Source organism: Corythoichthys intestinalis, chromosome 18, assembly GCF_030265065.1.
Source record: "Corythoichthys intestinalis isolate RoL2023-P3 chromosome 18, ASM3026506v1, whole genome shotgun sequence".
In the NCBI taxonomy this organism is placed as follows: domain Eukaryota; kingdom Metazoa; phylum Chordata; class Actinopteri; order Syngnathiformes; family Syngnathidae; genus Corythoichthys; species Corythoichthys intestinalis.
In genome coordinates this window covers 29,755,503-29,778,329 of record NC_080412.1, presented here as the reverse complement: position 1 = coordinate 29,778,329, position 22,827 = coordinate 29,755,503, and the positions used below count along the sequence as shown (strand labels likewise).

The window sequence follows — 22,827 nt, the reverse complement described above, 5'->3', positions numbered from 1 at the left end:
CTTTAGGTTATCACACTGCCAAAATCTCGTATTGGCACATGCCTAAATACATATTAAATGATCCATTTCTTTTGTTTATTTGTTTTTGGAGAAATGGAGGACCAAGAAATCAAAATTGAAATAAATGTTGATGTAAAACAAATATGGAAATTAACATTGACAAAATAAATAACTTTTAACGCATTGGTGCCAAAACCAGTCCTCAAGGACCTTTGTAGGTCCTGGTTTTTGTTCCTACCCATCGAGCACAGACCGTTTAACCAATGAGGTTTCTACAAAAAACAAGCAGCACCTAACTATAATCAACTGATTATACTTGTAGGTAGGAATGGGAATCGAGAATTTATCTAACGATTCTCTTATCAGTTCCAACCAGCAGGACGTACGTTTTGAAATTTACGCATGATACACACATTCAATTCGGTAAGCTCGGCTACAAAATTACCCACGGAGAGACTTTTCATCAAGTGTCGGTAAGCTCGGCTACAAAATTACCCACGGAGAGACTTTTCATCAAGTGTAACCTGGAGAGAGTTGTTGCCGAGTGAATTTGCATTGGTTTTTACAGGTCGTTTTACCGCTCGTTCTCGCTGCGTTGAGGAGAGCGTTGTTTACATTATATATTATTATTATTATATTACATATATACAATATATATTATAATTATATTATATATATTATTATTATTTTTAGCAGCGTTGCACATTTGTGTTAAGAGGGTGTTAGTTTAGCATCTTAAGATGATGTTGTACATCCATGAGTGTAAAGTGCTTAGTTTTTGCCACACCAAGATGACCGCACGTGCACGCAGCTTGCTTCCGGGTTGTGCGCGTGCGCTCGCACCCCCCACTTTTGTGTCATTATAATATTACGAGTCATGCATGTGTGTTACTGACTGCTTTACAGTCAATTTGCATTGTTTATTGCATCAGCACTAATATGATGTCATTTTCTTTCCTTTCAGAACCACACATATACTAGTACCTACACATTCCAGTCTTCTTCCACACACATACAAATACATCAACATCTTTCCACGCATGCTCTCATCTGCTCATTGAGTATTTGTCATATCAAGTGCCATTGCTTGTATATAGTTGTGCCTGTTGCCAAGTTGGAATAAAAGTGCCAAAGACCAACTCCACTCTCCGCTTCTTGTGTTCTAACCGACACTCCGAGGTGAATGAACCACAAAAAATACTGAACCCAGAACCTCATACAGTCCATTAGTCCAAATTAGAATCGATAAGGGAATCGATAAAGAATCGAACTGTTAAACAATATCGATAATGGAATAGGAATCGTAAAAATCTTATCAATTCCCATCCCTACTTGTAGGACACTTGGTGCAAAGATGTCATCCAGTTTTGTTGGAAAGAAATCCTGCACCCACTGCGGCCCAATGTGGAATAGTTTGGGGACCCCTGATTTAAAGGGACATTTAATTATGTATTTATCTCATTTTGGCAGTCCTGGTCCAAAAGCTGAAAAACTCTTTATCTTAAAAGTACTGCTCCACTATCTAATGTGTTTCTACCTGAATGCATCATGGTCTCCCTCTTCCTGCAAGTGGTCCAAGTTGGAAGGAGTGAAGTCAAATTGTGTACCAGAGTGGCAGCAGACGCCATCTTGCGGGTCTCCGGCGAACGCCGCGACCTCGCCAACTCGCGGCTGGACGCAGAATGGAGAGAGATCTGGAAAAAGCCCAAAGAAATTAAGAAGGAGGCCATCATCCAACAGTCTCCCCGGTCGGCGCTTCTTACTGGTGTCCGAGTCTTGACCGCTGGCATCGGAGGCCAATGTGGTGGGCGAGCTGTGCGCGGACGAGGCGCTCAAAACGTCAGAACCCTCGCTCGGCTGATTCCCGCGAATCCTTCCGGGATTGGAGGGAGAAGAGTCGGGCAGCTCCGAAGCTGGGTGGGAGAGGAGCTTCGGCGAACGCTGCTTGATCCCCTCTGTCGCCTTGCCCACTGCAAATGACCATGACGATGCAGGTGACTTAAAGACCCTTTAAAAAATAAATATATATACTTTTTTTTCCTTTTGTTACCTGAAGTGGAGTCCACCCTGCTGAGACGGCGCTGCGGGACCAGGATGTTGGGAAAGCGAGGCTTTTTCACCTTCTCTTCGCCTTCCTTGTCGGGCTTGATACGATTCTGTGAATGAAAAGAAGAAGAACCCCCAGCACTTAAACAGTGGTCTGTATGAAACCAGACAAAACGCTACTCTTACTCCGCTACTTTGGGCTTCCAGTGTCGTTACATTTTTCCTCTTTATTCTACATATTAGATTTGATTTTTGTCAGAACAGTTTCACCAATGAGACGTAGCAACAATAATCAGACGACTCCATTATGCCAGTCAGACATAACAATAATCACATGAGCACACACAGACTTTCAGTCGAAAGTCCTGTGATCACGCCACTGTTCTGTCGATTAGCGCTCCTTCGTCGAGCTCCTTCGTCAAAGTAATCTCCCTGTTGTTGATAGCAGCTTAATTTTGAACAAATCTACTTTACATTTTGACATGTCTATTTAGATATATTATAGATATATTATTATATTACAGTATTTAGATACTCCTGCTATAACGTCTATTTAGTAGTGGTGTCAACAATAATCGATGTGGCGATGCATCCCGATGCGGGGCATGGACGATTCGATTCGATGCGGGCAACAAGCCAAATTTTAAAATATCTAAGTACGTTCAAAATTCTTCCCTGCGCAATTCCCGTAATGCAACGGATTTGGTTTCCCCATTTGTATTATTATTCTCATGTTTCATTTTCTACACACCGCATAACTCTGGACAAGTTTCCCACCAACCTCGTAGAAGCCAAAATGTCTCCAGATGTCTGCTTTCAATGTCTTAGGTGCACCAATAATCTTTCTCGCTCCCTCTTTCTCCGCTTCAGCCATTGTTATGTTAGGTCCTATCTCTTAGAGGTTAGATCTTGTGCCCGAACCCGATTAACATTTTGGGTCAGGTCGGGCTGTCGCGCCGGACTAATATATTATTAAAAAAAAAAAATTATATTAAACTTTCCCAGCGTTATTTCGTTGTGTAAATGCTTTTATAATGATCATAAAAATGTGTAGACTATTTAAACATTAAGAAAACTTGTGTTTTTTACTGCCAACTGAGAATTCGTTACGAAAGACACTTATTAATGCACACAAAAGCAACACAAATGTGATCATTTTGAATCTTCTCCTCTGTGTGTCTGCAAAACCGCATGTTTTTTTTTTTTTTTTTTTTTTTTTTATATTAAACTTTCCCGGCGTTATTTGGTTGTGTAAATGCTTTTATAATGATCATAAAAATATGTAGACTATTTAAACATTAAGAAAACTTGCGTTTTTTTATGCCAACTGAGAATTCATTACGAAGGACACTTTTATTTATGCACACAAAGGCAAGAGAAATGTGATCCTTTTGAATCTTCTCCTCTGTGTGTCTGCAAAACACAAGTTTTTTTTTTTTTTTCATATTAAACTTTCCCAGCGTTATTTCGTTGTGTAAATGCTTTTATAATGATCATAAAAATATGTAGACTATTTAAACATTAAGAAAACTTGCGTTTTTTCTGCCAACCCCAAGAAATGAAAAAAAATTGGTGCTGCTGTGTTTCTTTTTTCGCGTCACTCCAAAAAAAAAAAAAAAAAAATCTGGTTTTTGGGCTGGGCCTGCAAATCTAGTTAATTGACCGGGCTCGGGCTGGGTCGGGCTTCAATCCCAGCGGGCCGTGTCGGGTCGGGTTGGATTTTTTAGGCCTGATCTAACCTCTATTGCACATATATAGTGGGCTAGGCCAACATTTTACTTTTGTTCTACATTGCAATTTAGTTGTTTTGTTTGCAACTGAACTGATCCCTGAATTGATATTGCGATAAAGATGCTGCTGCACTACAATATTTTCTTTGTCGTTTTCTTTAATATTTACTTGAATATTTTTATTGATGGGTCGTTGAGACTAAAATACGGTGACTGTTATTACTGATTTTGCACAGGAGTTCAGATGTAGCACTGTGTGAAAGGCTGCTAATGTGTGTAAAAAAAAGACAAAGCCCTGGTCTCATTTAAAGCACTAATTAAATGCTGTGACCCGTTGTTTTTTTTAATATATATATATCTGAAAGTATTTTCATTTGACTTCAACCAGGAGTGACACAAGAGCCAATAAAAAGCTGTTTAATGTCTGACCGCTTGTGTTGCCTCATGATTCACGAAAAATATGCTTTGCTTTAGAATTTTAATGCATCCCAGGCTTTGATGCATCGCGATGCATTGCCAAATCGAATCGTGACCCTCTGAATCGAATCGAATCGTGGCCCTCCGAATCGTAATCGAATCGAATCGTGAGGGCAGTGCCGATGCACACCTCTACTATTTAGATATATTATAGATGTATTATTATAGTAAATATATTATTAAAATAAATATATTGATTTTTGGTCACTTGTTAATTTTGGGGCATTCCTGTTGTTTTCGGGGCATTTACGGATCATTTCCTGTTTATGGGTTACTGAACAAGAAGTGACTCAGGAATGTCCCCAAATTAATCTCCTATCTATTGTAATAATTTATTTATTGTAATAATCCCCATCTATTGTAGCCATTGCTGGCGCTAGACGTCCAATCTATCGTTGACCCTCCCATTCAAAATGGATTGTACGTCCAGCACCGTCATTGGCCCTCAAAGTGCAACCACAGACACAATTCTAGTGGAAGATTTTAACAACATGTTGGTTCCCTTTTTAAAACGATATCATTCTTGGCAGGAGCATATGAATACCTTTTTGAGATACAAAGTATCGCGATACTTTTTACTTTTCATATTTTAATGATAACATGCAAACAATGACAGAAGGGGGACAAATAAGTGAACCCTCTGTCTAAGGAGACTTAAAGAGCAATTGAAAGCAATTTTTGCCAGACAATTTAAGTCAGGTGTGTGCCCAATCACTGATGAGTGATTTAAAGCTGCCCTGCCCACTATAAAACACACACCTGGTAAGAATTGTCTTCATGAGAAGCATTGTCTGATGTGCATCATGGCTCTGTCAAAAGAGCTGTCTGAAGACATGCGATCAAGATTTGTATAAAGCTGGGAAAGGATACAAAACAACCTCTAAAAGTCTGGATGTTAAGTTGTCTACAAATGGAGAGAATTTGGCACTGTTGCTTCTCTCCCAAGGAGTGGCCGTCCACCAAAGATGACCGCAAGATTCAGCGCAGAATACTCAAGAGAGGTAAAAAAGAACCCAAGGGTGTCTGATAAAGACTTACAGAAATCACTGGCACAGTCCAATATCTCTGTGCACACATATATGTAAAACTATGGCCAAGAATGGTGTTCATGGGAGGACTCCACGGAGGAAGCCACTACTGTCTAAAACAAACGTTGTTGCTCGTTTAATGTTGGCAAAAAGGCCCTTGGACACTCCACAGACGTTTTGGCAAAACATTTTGTGGACTGATGAAACCAAAGTTGAATTGTTTGGGAGTAACACACAACGTCATGTGTGGAAGAAAAAAATGGAACAGCTCACCAACATCAACACCTCATCCCCACCGTGAAGCATGGTGGAGGGAGCATCACGATTTTTTTGCCTCAGGGCCTGAACAACTTGCAATCATGAATGGAAGAATGAATTCACAGGTTTTGCAGGAAAATTTGAGACAGTCTGTCGGACAGTTGAAGCTAAAAATAGGATGGATGCTGCAACAAGACAATGATCCAAAACACAGAAGTAAATCAACTTCAGAATGGTTTCAGAAGAATAAAATAAACGTTCTGGAGTGGCCAAGTCAAAGTCCAGACTCAAACCCCATTGAGATGCTGTGGCATGACCTAAAGACAGTGATTCATGCCAGACATCCCAGGAATCTGACTGAACTACAGCAGTTTTGTAGAAAAGAATGGGTCAAGATTAGTCCTGATCGATTTGCCTGACTGATCTGCAGGTACAGGAAGCGTCTGGTTGAAGTTATTGCTGCCAAAGGGGAGGGCCACAAAATATTAAATGTGATGGTTTACTTACTTATTTTTCCCCCTTCTGTCATTTTTCGCATAGTATCCTCATTGAAATATGAAAACCTATAAATGTTTGGGTGGTTAAAGTCAAAGCAAACTTTTTTCATCTGTGTGATTTTGACAAAGCTCTGATCACATTTGATGGTGATTTTATGCAGAAATGTGAGAAATTCCAAAAGGTTGAGATATTTTTTCATACCACTGTATATCAACTTAGACATATTTACATTGATGCTTGGACTGACATGTTGATTAAGGTGCAATTGATCGGCTATCAGAGCGTCACCTTAATCTTGGGCAGGAAGTTGATGCGCGCTCGTTTGTGTTCCAGGCCGCGGGGCTCCTTGGTTTTGACGCCCAGGTGCTTCATGTACGTTAGGATGACGTACTGCATCGTTTGGCTGCCGCAGACATATACAAGACAGTAAATTGTCTATATTGTATATGGCATAGACTATATTAGTGTTGCACAAATACTTATACTAGTATCAGTAACGACATGGCACTCAAAGGGCGTCATTTGTATCGGTGAGTAGGAAGAAATAACATCACTTTTCGCCCTTCCAAAGAGGATGATAAGACATCCTATCCTATCCTATCCAATCATCCGTCTGCTGCGAATTTAAATGACTAGCAATAGCAGACAATGAGTGAGCAGTGTGTGATAGGAATTATTTTTACTTTGAAATGTGTGTGCAGTAATTTGGTATTAAAACAAAAAAATCGGTATGGGGTATCGTTGCAACACGATAGATATACATGAGCGGAAAAATACATACCATTTTTCTTCTTCAGTGGGCTGTGACGTCAACCTGCAACACACATGAGTAGCGTATTAATGATGTATTTTATTTAGAAACCTAAAAAGTTAATTTTGACTTTTTTTTTTTTCTAAATATTATTGTTTCTTTAATAAGCATTTTTAAAATTGCTTTAAAATACTGGTTGAAAATTTCGGATTTACATGAATCCAATTCTAATACATTTTACGATTAATATTTAAACATGTTTAAAAATTTGATCAAACTATGACTTAATTATATGCATATTTATTTCAAAAGACATTCATAAATGACAAGCTTCATAAAAATCCTTATTCATAATCTAAAATTATTGTACCACATTAGGACCATTGAATTGAGAAAACTATTGACATATTCATTACTTTGTAATATAATTATGACTATTTTAGATATAAGCGATTGTAAAATGTGCCCATTTTTTATTTACTCAACATTGCTTATTATTAAATGATCACTTCTTACATTCTAAAATGTGACATTCAAAAAATAATTCAATCTAGGCATGTGTTGGTATGAGATTCTGATGGTATGATAACCTAAAGCCAAAATATCACGGTTTCACGGTATTGCATTTACAGCTCTAAAATGTGTTACTTTGAGATATCTGGGTTTAAAAAAATACTTTTTTCCATTAAACAGGATTTTTATTTTTCAAAACATGTTAGCAAATTCGAACATAAGAATGTTAAGTAAAAAATAAATTTAAAAAAAATTAACTGAAATATTTTAAATAAAATAAATGCAGTCCTTTAGGTGAGCAACATTATTACCATCAGAACCAAAACAATTCAATTATTTTCCATAAAAAGCACGTGTGTATGACTCGTATCATGTTTACATTATACAAACACGCTCATTCTTAACACAGTTGCCATAAAGAAAAGAAAACATGTTTTACCACCACTAGACACGCTAAACACACTAGAGTTAACTCTCATAGCTGGTGGGAAACGTTCATGACTGTGTTTACTAACCTTTAATTTTGTATAAATGTGAAATCATATTGGAGGTAGTATTGCCTCCACGGCAGCCACCCTCCGCAAACATGTTTGCCCTCCTCCTCTAAGCCAAGGCCGTCTAACTTTTCTGTAGCTGGAGTATTCCCATACCGGCCATTTCGTTTTCTTCGATGTGGGAAAAAGTGAAGGAGTTTCACCTCCTCCAGCCATCGTGTAGCACGTCTGACTCACTGACACTGAGCAACAACTGGCGAGGGAGGGTTAAGCCTTGCAGCTGCAAGCCAGGGATTTCTCCCTGCATTTTTGGGACATAATAGCTAGGGACAGTATGACGGAAAATTTTAGCGGTTTTGAAACCGTGACGTTTCATACCACGATGTACCTTGAAACCGGTTATCGGCACATGTTTATTTCAAACGCAAAAAAATTTCTACAAACTTATAAACCAACTGCTCCCTGTAAAGGTTTTTCCCTTTTTTTCTGCTAATGACGACCATTTGACAAAGCATCAAAAAATGGTGCACGTGTGTTTTTATGGTGCACAAGCATGCGCGTCTTACAAGATGTCTTCAATCTTGGCGAGGATTTGCTCGGCACACGAGCACTCCCTCTCCCAGGCCGGCGGCTCTTTGGCGCCGTCCGCATCCAGCCTGGAAAGCTCGTCTTCGGCCAGCGTAAGCCCCATGCTGCGCTTCTGCCTGCGGACGAACAAGCGGTGTCAACGCGTGACATAGCTTAAACGCTTACGCGTTCTTTTGGACGCCCACCTGAAGTCGTCCAGGTTCTTGTGCAGGTCTGGCATCAGTGAGTCCTGTAAATTTTGTGTGTACTGTCTGCACACTTCCTCTGGGATTAACTCCAGCCTGCGCTTCTCTGTGTAAGACATATAAACACACTAATGATTTGTCATGAATACGTGACTGGCTCCATACAACATACAGGAGTATTCTCCTGTATGTTGTTTGAAATGAAAAGTTACAGTAATCAACTTATCCTCATAATATTCATAGTAACAAATCACCATTTTTTCAGTACCTAATTCAGCTGCAACTGCTTCTGGCACGGGGACTTTCAGATTCTACAAAGAAAAGACACTCTGTAAGATTAATTCACCGACAAAATAGAAACTGAATTTCTGGAGAAATTACTAAGGGGCTTTGCTGTGGTAGATACGGATCTACGATCCTGCCAAGGTTGATTTGGGGACATTTCAGGGACAATATCAGGTCCCTTCCTGTTGATTTGGGGACATTTGGGGGACACGTCCTGTTGATATCAGGTCACTTCCTTATGATTTGGGGACATGACAAGTCCTGTTGATATCAGGTCACTTCCTGTTTATTAAGGGACATTTAGTGGGACCGTCCTATTGACATCAGGTCATTTCCTGTTGATTTGGAGATAGATTTTTTTGCCATTGAAAATGAATGGGAAAATTGGACGTACGTTCCCGTCAATGGCATTGACTTACATATACGTCAATGGATTCCAAGTACATCGGCATCAATAGAATCTATATACATGGCCGTCAATGGCATGGACATGCATAGCTTTCATTGGCATCTGTGTACACGGGTTTCAATGCAATGTAAAAGCAATCGGAAACGAATGGAAAATTTGGATATACATGGCAGTCAATCGCTTATGACGCTCATGGCTGTCAATGGCATTGACTTACTTGGGAACCAGTTGAATGTCAATGGGCTGTAATAGCAAATGGTAAAAAATAACAAGAACTTATGTTTTCTTGCCATAGAAAATGAATGGGAAATTTAGACGTACATGGGTGTCAAAGGCATCCCATTAAAAATGAATAGGACAGACAAATTTTGGGGGAACCGTTGGTTTTTGCCAAATTCTTTATACAACATTTATGCCTCTTACCGTCTTGGAATTTTTGCTTTGTAAATTATGTGATTTGGTCAAAAATTGTACAACAAGTCGCGTTTTCAATTTTTGGGAAAATTTTGGGGAGGTAATTCGAAAAATTCCCTGCGTCGCGTGAAAATTCCGGTCATTTTGATATTTTAACGGTGATGGTCGGTCAAATGATTTGGTCTGTGTGGCGCACCTTAGAAATGCAATTTTTAAAAAAATGTTTACTATTTTGGCCTTTGCCTTGCAAAGCCCCATATAATTAATATTTATTAGAACCAAATAACATAAACATGCAAGTATATCAAATACGAGATTTTCAGAAGACAAGAAAAATGACCAAAAATTTGCTTTTAAAAAGTAACAATGGCACAATAAAATGATATTACATCCTGAATAAAACGAAATCAATTTATATTTTATTACAAGATTTGAAAACACTATTTAAAATACCCTTAAAAAATTAATATTGGTGAAATAAAATGAAATAGAATTAACGGTATGCTTAAAATGATATCAATTTGCATTTTATAACAAAGGATGAGAAAAGGAAATGTAAAACAATATCAATAAACAACAACAAAAATTTCAAAGGTTTAGAGAAGAAAGTCTCAAATACCCTAAATAAAAAAGTACAATTCAGTATAAAATATGAAAAAAGTAATAAAACAGCCAAATGATTACATAATGAATTTTCCACAAAATATGAGAGCATTAAAAAAATCCTAAAAATTCCCAAAATTCCAAAAACAATAAGAATAAAAAAATGAAAAATATGTATAAAACACAATAAATAAAACTGACTAAATAAAAAAAGATATGTAGAATTTATGTACCCTAAAAAAACATTTCATATAATGTGAGCAAAATAAAATCAAACCCAAATTGAAAGGAAACAAATGTGCACCTACCGCTGCCCGATCCATGAAGAGGGAGTGAAACTCCATGAAAAATCGCCGACTTTCTTTGGAGCTTGTTTGCTTGTGGATGTCGGCGTACAGGAAACACAGCTAAAAGAAACAGAAATAGAAAGCTGCCATCATCGAATCCTTCCTTTAAAGCATCCATCATGGTGTTCGCACCAGGGGGGCGGGGTCAAACTGTGACACGACGTGATGGAGGAAGACGGCTAGGTGGGCGGGCCGACCCTTGAGGGTGTCGATGCTTTGGAAGCAGCTGCACTGCCCGTTATTCTGAAACATTCATATTCGTTTTTTGAATTTTGTCAAAATGGACATAAAAATAATTTTTTGACATACTTGTTCCTGCTGTGAGTCAAAGTAGTCGTCTTCTGCGCCAATGATTTGCGGGTTGAGGAGGTATGGCGGGCTTGCTGCGACGCCCGTGTCCTGAGTGATGATAGCCAAAATTAAGCGTTTACATGTATCTGACGGCGATAGACGTCAATAGCAGCCAATGCGTTAACCTTGTCTAGGAACTCGCCGCTAATCCAAACATAGACTGACCACATCACAACAATTAGGCTAAATTGCTTGTTTGGTCTAGTGGGGGGAATTCCGGGGAATTTTTCAAAGCGGGTTGGGCGGCTATTTAAAGACGCTCACGATGAGAACATTGTTGCCGAAGAGCAGCGGGTGCTCACACTTCCTGTTTTCATCTGATTAGATAATACTTGAGTGAAGTAGAAGTACAACTTTCAGTAGACAGTTACAAAAAAACTCGCAAATCTAAATATCTCACCTACCGGGGTACTATTGCTACCGAGCCCGTCGCTAACAGCGTCCCCGCAGTCCCCTTCCTCGGTTTCCGAGATCTTGGAAGATCCATCCTGGACCACAAAAAAAGGAAAACAGTGTGAAGAATAAAATTATGTCTATGTGGGTTAGCATTATGTGTTGCATAGACTCCACCATCAGTTGACAAGACAGCTCCCACAGAAATTGCGCCACATCTTCCCGTAGGGGGCCGACTCAGGCATAACATTAAGTTGGCTTTCATAAATGTGATAAACTGAAACACACGCTGCGTTCTAACGCCGGATTTAGGTGGGAATAGGACAAAGTTTTTTTTTTTGCATTACCAAGCAGGAGTGTCTCAATAATGATTTGGTCGAGGATTCAAGGTAATTATTATATTAAATAGCACTTTGCATGCACTTCCAAACCGTGAATAAAAATCAGTGGATAAAATTTGTGTAACTTTGGCTTGAAATATTTACGTAAAACGAATAATAACTGCCTGTTTTTTATTCTAACCAATAATCTAGACTGTTTTACATTCATATCTATAGAAATTCTGCAATTTAAGCATTTATTGTCAAATGTATCACATTTGATACACCTAAAATTTCATGATTTTGAGAGTAATTCAGAATTTTGACATTTCTTTTTGAAAAAAAAAATGATGGACGCAAGTCAACACAAGCATGTGCAGGTTTCATGAGGAAAAAAAATGGATTTAGCTTGGGTTATAGATATTAGAGCGCCTATTACACATATTCATTTTGACATTTCTTTTTACAAATTTGAAAAAAAGGTTACTTTAGGACGTTATTTTTCAAATTTTGGGATTCTCTGATAATTGCTTCATGTTGCAGGTCTTTAAGGGTTAAGCATTTATTTACAAGAATTTTTAATTTAAAAGTTCTTTGTTTCGTGACGGCCGCTATTTTGGATTTTGTATCTCTACACAATAGCGGAATTCAACCTAAATAAGTTGTGATTGTATATAGAATAATGCAAATTTTGCTTTTGTTGAGTAAGATTAAAATGATTCTGCATACTTTCCTCACGTATTAAGTTTCTGATATGAAAACTGAATGATTTATTAGCTGCTGAAAATTTGCACTAAATAAAAAAAAAAAAAAAAAATTAAGTTTCTATGTTGGGCAAAAACTTATATATGTTAAATATTGCTATTGATCCTGACAATATAGGTGATTATCTCTGCATTTGGTGATTTTTGTGCATCTATTGTAACATTTGAGAATTTTATAGCCATTTTAAGTTTTTGTTATCATTGTATAAAAAAAAAAATTAATAATTCTAACTTTAAATTTTTCATGCTGCTGCTCATGGAGACTCATATATGCCTATTGGAGGTGTCTTGTTTTGGTTTTAGGTCGCTAGCAGCTTTGGTTTTGAAAATATTTGAATTTTAAGTTTTTGAAAATAGGCCCCCTACGGATTGGCCCTGAGCCCCGTGTCCGGTCAATTGATAGTAAAGTCTATGATGTGTTGAACTGGTAAATTAAGGCATTAAAAGTTCCTCCATGACGTCACTAAGACCAACAAACCAAATTCTTCAATTTCTCACCCCATCAAGAAGCGAGGAGTGGAAGTGCGCCTCAGGACTACAGGTGGTGCTTCCTCGTCCATCACCACCGAATGAGTGGCGCACCGATTGGTCGCTGTCATCCTGGTCTTCTTCCTCCAATGTGTCTTCTTCGTGTTCTTCCAGGTGTATCTGAGGAATACCGGGAGGTCTTCCCAGCACAGTCAGCGCAACGTAGGACCCAGCTAAGAGTGTCAAATACAAAAATTGTGAATAAAGCCATACTGCGGTTTAGGCCGGGAACTGAAACATACTTACATTTGATTAGCTTTACAACCTCAGTGTGGTTGGAGTGTGTAACTAAGGTCCCGTTAACCTAAAAATGATTGAATATGTGGACGTGTTAAAAAAAAAAAAAAAAAGTAAATTTACTTGATTAAGGGAACGACAACACCTAGTATAACTGACCTACAAGTAAAAGACACTTGCTAAAATTTCTTAAACCTCTGATAATGAAGAAAATTCTTAAAACACAGTTTGACACCATTTATTAATGTAGTCACTAAGGCTGCAACAACTAATCGATTAATAAATTAGTTGCAAACTAATTTGATCATCAATTTTTGCCGGCAGCTATGAGCAGTCCCGTTTGGGTCCTTGTTTGTATGTATTGTGAGGCTGCGTGCACCAGTGATTAGAACAAGATAGAGAGAGAGTTCACTGCTACACTCGGGTTGATAAATCAATTATATTATGAAGTGTCGAGGGTTAGATTGTCTTGTGTTGTTAGATCCAGTGTGTCATCCATCAGAGGTGAGTAAATGAAGCCAATTGTATTGTTTGTATTCTTTGTTGATAAGACGTTCCTACTAAGCACGGCGTGCATAGCTAGTTAGCGATTATGTTAATTAGTGTCTTAAGTATCCGTTTGTAATGTGTTTTGGAGAAGCATATTAGAACTTGAGTTATTGGTAGATAGGAAAGTTCTCATATAACAGTCTTCTTTCAACACAAACTCCCATTCAAACTGTAAATTGTCATACGAGAGTGTGTGTTGAAATTGGATTTGGATTGTATTTATGAACTACTGTTTACGGTCTGCCTACTTATTATTCAATTTTGTTGTCTAGTTTGTTTCAAGAAAATAAATTGCCATTGACACAATTTATATTAGTGCTTTGCCCACAAGAAAAAAATGTTGCAAATGTTGTAAGTTGCACTTTTTTTATTTTTTATTTGAATGAACAGGACTTTTATCTGAGAATTTATTTTTATGTTTTATAATCAGAACCTTTATTTAAGAAAAGTAACACTTTTTATGTACTTAAAAAAGTACAGTTGTAGACAACAGTTAAGTCAGGAAGCTGTAATAAAATATCATTGTAAATATTATTTGAAGGAAGTAGTCACCCATTTTGTCGTCATTCTTACCTGCAACATGTCTAAAACTTCAAGTTAAATTGTGAAGGTAATTGAAAAAAAGTGACATTTATTCGATTAATCGTTTAATTGTCCGATTAAATCGTTTATAAAAATCGTTAGTTGCGGCCCTAGCAGCCGCATATTGTGACATCAGTTACACTCCCACACATACACATTGTTAAAGCAATTTTCTTTCCTTTTAAATGGCCATTTTGGGTTAACATTTCAATTTATTGAAATAAATGCACACTGTAGTACGGAATTGCGGAGTTCTCAAGGAGTCAATCACAGGCCCCCTGGTATTCTTCGATACATTAGTTAGATATGCCAAAAATTGTACTCAAGTAAGAGTAGCGTTACTTCAAATGATATTACTCAGGTAAAAGTATTCATCCAAAAATTGTACTCAAGTACAAGTAAAAAAGTATTTTGTGAAAAAAATACTCAAGTAATGAGTAACATTGTGAGTAACCGCTTGCATTTTTGGTTTTTTAACAATGGCCTTTTTTTTTCTTAACACAAAGTTATCTATATGAACTGTTGTTATAATGATATTACATAACCACGTTAAGCCAAAGAAATACAAAAAATAAATAAAACACTGAATTCCGCTGAGAAAAAAAAAATTACAAAAAAGAAGCATTATTTGTCCAAAGAGCATGAGTGCCCTCTAGTGGAGAAAACAGTTCCTACTTTGAATACTGAATAGTTCCTTCATAGTTACTATGATTTAATTAACAGGATCCGTTTCTGTGGTCAATCGGCGCCAAATAAAAACTGGAAGAGAGGTTTAAATCCGCGCTTTCGATTCATGTTGAGCGCAGCACTCCATGTCAAATACTTCCATCTTTTACAGTGCTTTAAAGACACCATGTGATTGAACAGGCTGGCGTGATCATAGAACAGCAAGTTTGCGTCGGATTGGTGTAATGGAGTCATGTGATTATTGTTGCAACGTCTCATTAGTGAAATTTGTAGAGCTACTCTTGGCATCACTGGCATCAAAAAATAATTAATCAAATACGTAGAATAAAGAGGAAAAATGTAATAACTAGTGTGTAGCGCAGGGTAGCGGCGGAGTAAGAGTAGCATTTCTTCAAAGATCAACTAAAGTAAAAGTAAAAAGTATGGCTTTGTAAAACTACTCTTTTCTCAAAGTTACTCAAGTAATTGTAACGGAATACATGTAACTTGCTACTACACACCTCTGGTGACGATGTATAAAAAAAGATATATTTAACCAAAATATTCTGAAATGTACATGTGCAAGCAGCAAAAATATTAGAATACTCATGAGAAAATCCAAGTGGCTCGTACTAATTTTGTGGTATCTTTTGAATTGATATATAGTATATGGTGGTACCTCGACATACGAAATCAGCTCGTTCCAAGACCTTGTTTGTAATTCGAAATGGTCGTATGTCGGGCAGGATTTTTCCATAAGAATACATTATAATTCCATTTATTTGTTCCAGAGCCCGAAAACCTACACTAAATCTGTTAAAAATGCCAGTTTGTGTGACATATTTATGTCACACTGCTGTTGCCATAGTGTGCACTTCCTGTGGGTGTGGTATTACAGTATAAAAAGGAATCTCTGTTATGTCTCTGGGACATATATGATGAGAAGCACACTGAATAAAGAAGTGTTGTTCCATTCAAGTCTCGGCCTTACATGTACTTAGAGCAAGGAAGTACATAACAAAAGTGGCGACGAGGACGTCTGGACCTGCGTCAGCTTGGACGTGCTGTTTTTGGAGTTTACTGCGGGTCGCGGTGCTCCTGTTTGCATGTTACGTGTTTCTGACCTCCCTGGTGGCGAGTTGCAATTGTTTTTCTGATCAGGCATATTTTGGCCACTTAAAGAAAGCCATGACCTACGTTCTCAGAAAGAAAATAAAAAAGCAACGCGTTGATGATGAAGTTTTGGTCTGATTAATTTGGGATGGGTATCATTATTGTTCTAACCGGACAATCTGCAGTGGTATCCATTCTTCTAGTCGCACCAGACCAGCGCTAATTTACAAAATCCTTAATAAATACTGCTGTTATTACAAGAAGCAATTACAAAGAGCAAAACAAATACATTATGAATAAAAATCGGAATAATAGTATAATACGTAATAATAATAATACCTGTAATAATGTAACACATCGGGTTCTATAGTGGCAGGTGTATTTTGCGTGGTGTACCTGAACGCAGCGCGGGGCTGACGGCAGAATGGAAGAGTGCAATTGACTTTCTCTTTTCACGTCCTGTTGTTGCTATCAGTTGGCGTGTTTTGTTGCACAAGTTCTGAAATAAATTATTAAAACATACGAAGCTGTCGATCTCTTTGGCGATGGTACCAGAATAATAATTGTCACCTTAACTTATAAAGACGGGCTAACAGAGGTCGGAGGAGTATTGTCAAGCAGTTCACAGACGTGCACCCCTCGCTCATATTTTTCTACCATTCCATCTTTATTTCAATGGTAAGCCCCTCATTTTTTTCACCACCTGCTTTTGCATTCTTGGAACCCATGTTGCTTTCTCTCACAAGAAAATCCACCGTATGTCAGTCTTGCGGGAAAACAATGAAATTGCAACGCTGCCATCCAATATTTATTACTAAATGCTGCTATCACAGGTCACCTTACCTAAACTGCACGAGTATCACTATTACAAGTCTACTTATATTGTGTCTTATTGTGTACATACTTTTTATTCTATTTTTATTTCCATTCTTTGTGTAAGTGCGTGTGCACTCCATGGGGCAGCTTTGAATCTCATGACACTTTGTGTAATGACAATAAAGGCGGTTTATTCTATTCTATTGTAATCGTCGTATTTTGAGCATTTCGTCGGATGTAGAAACAAATGGTGTGTCAAATTTTCCGTCGGATGTCAAAAAGATCGTTGTCGAAGCGATCGTATGTCGAGGCACCACTGTATTTTGCTCGGCTATTGATAGATTATGATGTTTTTGCAGGTGTTATTTTATTTAAATTGCATTATACGTTTAATTGATCATTGTAAAAAAGTATTTGTGAAAAATAATGCAATATAATGTTCAAATTTAACATCTCTGAAGAAATACTAAGTGTTGAAATTACTGTACCATTGCATAAGTTGCAGTTTGAACATTCGACTAAATATTTTTTTTTCTCTCAGTAACAATGTTGAACTGTGTGCGAGACCAAAACTCATTAAAAATAGCAGAAACTGCAAATAATTTGATACAACCCCATAGATATTTTTAAGAATTAAAAAATGTCTTTTTTAGGGCTGTCAAAATTATCGCGTTAACGGGCGGTAATGAATTTTTTAAATTAATCACGTTAAAATATTTGACGCATTTGACGCACATGCCCCGCTCAAACAGATTTAAATGACAGCACAGTGTAATGTCCATTTGTTACTTGTGTTTTTTGGTGTTTTGTCGCCCTCTGCTGGCGCTTGGGTGCGAATGATTTTATGGGTTTCAGCACCATGAATGAGCATTGTGTAATTATTGACATCAACAATGGCGAGCTACTAGTTTATTTTTTGATTGAAAATTTTACAAATTTTATTAAAACGAAAACATTAAGAGGGGTTTTAATATAAAATTTCTATAACTTGTACTAACATTTATCTTTTAAGAACTACAAGTCTTTCTATCCATGGATCGCTTTAACAGAATGTTAATAATGTTAATGCCATCTTGTTGATTTATTGTTATAATAAACAAATGCAGTACTTATGTACAGTATGTTGAATGTATATATCCGTCTTGTGCCTTATCTTTCCAGTTCAACAATAATTTACAGAAAAATATGGCATGTTTTATAGATCGTTTGAATTGCGATTAATTACGATTAATTAATTTTTAAGATGTAATTAACTCCATGAAAAATTTTAATCCTTTGACATCCCTAGTCTTTTTGTGTTTAAGATGATGAATCAAGAAAACACCTTGATGATTCGGTCTCCAGTCTGGACCCCAGCTCGCATTGCAGCTCCATCTAGCAAGCGTCAAACACACCAAAAGTCATGTTGTTGTACAAATGCATTCGTCAGTGTGTGTAAAATCCTCACCTTCTTTGACCAGCTGAACAAACACAGGGTTGTCTCCACTCACTGTCAACCCAAACCCATTTTCATCTCTCTGGATTATCACGCACCGCTGGACAAGACCTGACGTAAGCGGACACAAACAAATAAATGGTACTCATCTTAATGATAATTATAATTAGAATGAGGCAAGCCGCTAGTGAAGCGCATGCGGGTTTATCCTGATTAAGCACCGCCAAGCGCTTAGTCTGATAAATATGCTCATATTTCACATGGTGGGAAAGCGCACCCACACAGGAAGTAAAAGTTCAAGGGACCAGAACGCAAACATCTTTTAACACATTTACTGCCACTGACGGCAATAGGTGTCCAATCATAGACTTCATAATGATATTGACGTGACACATTCCCCAGACACTGCGCCACGCATTCAAGTAGGGGGCCGTCCCACAATAGTCGGTCGAAGTCGGTCGCAGTTATTCTCAAACACATGCAGCGATTCAACGCCGGATTTAGGTTGAAAAAGTACGAAAGCTGTACCGCATACAAATTGTCTCAGGAGTGATTTGTTCGAGGATTCAAGGTAATTATTATATTATGGATTTCGTAACGTGAAAAAAATCAATGGGAGAAATTAAACGCTACGGCATTGGTGACATAATTCGCAATATTTACGTAAAATAAAGGCTAACTGCCCAGTTTTTCGCTTTTAACCAAGAATCGAGACTGTTTTACGCTGATATCCATAAAGATTTCAGGGATCTAAGCATTTATTCACAATAATTTTCAACATAAAAAGCTCTTTGTGGTGATAAGGCGGCGCCACAGTGGCTTAAAGGCTAGCAGCACATTCGACATAATTACGTAAAATAAATGCTAACTGCCCGGTTTTTTGCTTTTAAACCAGCATAGAGACTGTTTAACGTTAATATCTATAAAGAATTCAGGAATTTAAGCATTTATTCACAAGAATTTTCAACGTAAAGACTAGCAGCACATTCGACATATTTACGTAAAATAAATGCTAACTACCCGTTTTTTTGCTTTTAACCAAGAATCGAGACTGTTTTACACTGATATCCATAAATAATTCAGGGATTTAAGCATTTATTCACAATAATTTTCAACATAAAAAGCTCTTTGTGGTGATAAGGCGGCGCCACAGTGGCTTAAAGGCTAGCAGCACATTCGACAGTTACGTAAAATAAATGCTAACTGCCCGTTTTTTGCTTTCAACCTAGCATAGAGACTGTTTAACGTTCATATCTATAAAGAATTCAGGAATTTAAGCATTTATTCACAAGAATTTTCAACGTAAAAATCTCTGTGGTGATAAGGCGGCACCACAGTGGCTTAAAGACTATCATCGCATTCGACAAGTTTACTTAAAATAAATGCTAACTGCCCATTTTTTTGCTTTTAACCAAGAATCGAGACTGTTTTACGTCCACATCTATAAAGAATTCAGGGATTTAAGCATTTATTCACAAGAATTTTCAACGTAAAAAACTCTTGTGTTTCCACTCGGTCAGCTTTGATGGAGCTAGGCCCCCTATTAATCCGCCCCGCGCCCTGCCAATATATTATGAAGTCTATGGTCCAATTCATTTGAATGGGGAGGTGCTGGAAGCGGCTAACTTCAGGTGGCGTGACACAAGCTTCTGTATTAAGTCCCCTAGCATAACGTACTAATGTACAGTCAGGAGGTTGCGTTCATCTGTTTCCAGTCGCGTCACATGTTTATCAACTCTCCCAACACTCAGGATAGTGTAATTGCCTTTGCTGTGATTCAAACTTGGCTCCCAAAATAACATTTTCTGACTTCAAACGAGCAAGGCGACAAGCTAAGGGATTTGCCTTAAACATTTACTTCCATAAAAGTAAGCTAACTTGCCTGACTTTGTGCTTACAAGGTGATGGTGCACTTCACTTTTAAGCAAAGCGGCGATTCGACGCCAGTTTCTTACCGGTGGGGTCAAACTCGTGCTTGAGCGAGACGCCACATTTGTCGTTTTTGGGCTTCCTCTCTGGAGGATCCTTGTTGAGAATGTTCGGGGTCCTGCAGAGACACAAACAAAATTTTGACTATTTTGGGAGGGGACTTTCAGACTTAATGGTTCAAGTTTTTGTATGAATAGTCCAGGTTGGGCTCTTTGACTCATTAAGCAGGAGGGGGTTTTGTTTGGACTGGAGTGACAATAGGGGCCCTGGGTTTTTCAACAATGCTCACAGCGTCACACGGGAGGCAGTGGGGGGGGTGGGGGTGCTTCCAGGGGCACATTCCCGGAAAGCGGAGACAGGAGGAAGCTTTTTGGGACTCCTGACTGTTGTCCTAGTCTTAAGATAGCCTCCCACCCCCAAAATGTATAAAATAGAAGACTAGTAAAAGGAGGTGTGCGAGAGCCCTCGGTGTTGAGTCGACGTGTCGCCTGATGTTGGCTGGACATTGTTTAAATGTGACGTCAGCTCTTCCTGTCAGGATGGCGGGTGGGGGGGCCAAAAGACCAAAAGAGCAGCAAAGAGGGGCGAAAAAGTGGACCTCGCTTATCTGACTAGACTCTGAGTCATATCTATTTCAGAGTTGCTACAAATTTCAACAAGTGAAAATTAAGACTTTTTAAAGGGGTAGCGGCAAGAATTTCGTTTAATGAATTCAAATAACACTGAATTAATTAAAAAAAATAAAATAAAATCCAACATTTCAAAGAAGTGACCATAAAAAGTGGTGCCGGATATTTCTATCCAATCAAATGCGAGTATCACAAATTTCCCGCATTTCATCGTGACATCATTAATGCTTATTATCAAATGCACCCGTGCCTGTGTCTATGTGTGTTGCTGTTTTCACCAGTGTTGTTAATCATACTTTGAAAAAGTAATTAATTACAGTTACAAATTACTTCTCCCAAAATGTAATTGAGTTATTAACTCAGTTACCTGAATGTAAGAGTAATTAGTTACCGGTACTTGGCAAAGTAATTGGTTTTACTTTTCATGTTTTTTTCTATTAAAAAAATAAATAAAAACATAGCTCACACTATGTGAAGTTGAAAGGGTTTTTGGAACAGTCGCCCTAGCCCAATTCTTTACCCTAAACTTAACTAGACAGCAGTATTGTGGATATTGCAATAACTAGATAGTAACCTTTGGAAGTCATTTAATGTTGTGGATCAACCTTTAGAATTGTTCCCGTTATTGCATTAGTTCCCTTCAGTCTACTTTCTACACGAAAAAGTTTTAAAACTGTGGTAACACTTTACAATAAGGGTCCCTTAATTAACATTAGTTAATGCATTTTTAGACAGTAACTCATGTTTAAGTAACATGACAATAATTCATTTAATCCCTTATCTAACATTTATTAATATATTAATTAACTTGAGTTAATGCATTCGGTAAGGCATTTTAAGACAATAATGTTTAAGTAACATTACAATAATTTATATAATTGCTTATCTAACATTTATTAATCTATTAATTAACATGAGTTAATGCATTCGTTAATGCATTCGTTAATGCATAACCAGACAGTAAGTAATAGTTTGGTCAAATGAAAAATATATATAGGCCTATATAGGGTTAGGGTTGATTAAGTTAGGGTTTAGGGTTAGGATTTGTTAACTTAAGCATTTATAATTTCTTAGTTAAGGGACACATGTGCTACACTTTACAATAAGGGTCCAAAAAGCATTCAGTAATGGTTAATAAAGGTTGAGAGGGGGGAACTTAAGCATTTCTAATTTCTTAGTTAAGGGATACGTGTGCTACATTTTACAATAAGGGTTCAAAAAACATTTAGTAATGGTTAATTAAGGTTAATACTTAACTAAGAAATTATAAATGCTAATTTAACAAACCCTAACAGTAAACCCTAACCCTATACAAGCCTGTATATATTTTTAATTTTACCAAACCATTAGTTACTGTCTGGTTATGCATTAACTAATGCATTACCTAATGCATTAGCTAATGCATTAACTAATGTAAATATATTAATAAATGTTAGATAAGCAATTATATTAATTATTGTAGTGTTACTTAAACATGAGTTATTGTCTAAAAATGCATTAACTAATGTTAATTAAGGGACCCTTATTGTAAAGTCTTACCAAAACTGTTTTACAATTTAAAGATAGATTCAAGTCAAGATTTTGCCGATTTAGGAGTATTTTAGATAAAAAGTTACTTAGGTTCGCTAGGAAGGTTCTCTACAACAGAGCCTTTCTGAGAAGTCTACTGCTTTAAGATGGCGGCTCTTTACTAACAGCGGCAAGTGTATCATTTCGCATCTACTTCTCTATACATTTACTAATGCAGCCGAGTGTCATTTCACATCTAGTTCATATACATGTGATATCTAGCGTAGCATCAGGTGGGCGTAGTTTGTAGGCTGTCGGCTACAGTCAGGTATCATTGGAGCCACCTAGCCTAGCATCGCGTTTGCAACGGCGTCACAACT

The 22,827-nt window shown here is 37.5% G+C and overlaps 1 protein-coding gene across 3 annotated transcripts in view; it reads right to left on the bottom strand.

The window, feature by feature from the left end:
* The window catches only part of arhgef12b (Rho guanine nucleotide exchange factor (GEF) 12b), a 72,459-nt gene that overhangs the window by 30,150 nt on the left and 19,482 nt on the right, over window positions 1-22,827 (bottom strand). For all 3 annotated transcript variants that reach the window (XM_057820486.1, XM_057820487.1, XM_057820488.1), the window contains 17 exons: window positions 20,336-20,427; window positions 18,393-18,491; window positions 18,270-18,319; window positions 13,229-13,286; window positions 12,953-13,155; window positions 11,382-11,465; window positions 10,936-11,025; window positions 10,759-10,869; window positions 10,588-10,686; window positions 8,837-8,879; window positions 8,569-8,674; window positions 8,362-8,499; window positions 6,819-6,851; window positions 6,326-6,440; window positions 2,051-2,156; window positions 1,764-1,970; window positions 1,538-1,694 (listed from right to left, as the gene is read on the bottom strand). In XM_057820486.1, coding sequence (XP_057676469.1) covers window positions 1,538-1,694; window positions 1,764-1,970; window positions 2,051-2,156; window positions 6,326-6,440; window positions 6,819-6,851; window positions 8,362-8,499; window positions 8,569-8,674; window positions 8,837-8,879; window positions 10,588-10,686; window positions 10,759-10,869; window positions 10,936-11,025; window positions 11,382-11,465; window positions 12,953-13,155; window positions 13,229-13,286; window positions 18,270-18,319; window positions 18,393-18,491; window positions 20,336-20,427 — 1,791 coding nt within the window. The remainder of the gene's footprint in view (window positions 1-1,537; window positions 1,695-1,763; window positions 1,971-2,050; window positions 2,157-6,325; window positions 6,441-6,818; window positions 6,852-8,361; window positions 8,500-8,568; window positions 8,675-8,836; window positions 8,880-10,587; window positions 10,687-10,758; window positions 10,870-10,935; window positions 11,026-11,381; window positions 11,466-12,952; window positions 13,156-13,228; window positions 13,287-18,269; window positions 18,320-18,392; window positions 18,492-20,335; window positions 20,428-22,827) is intronic.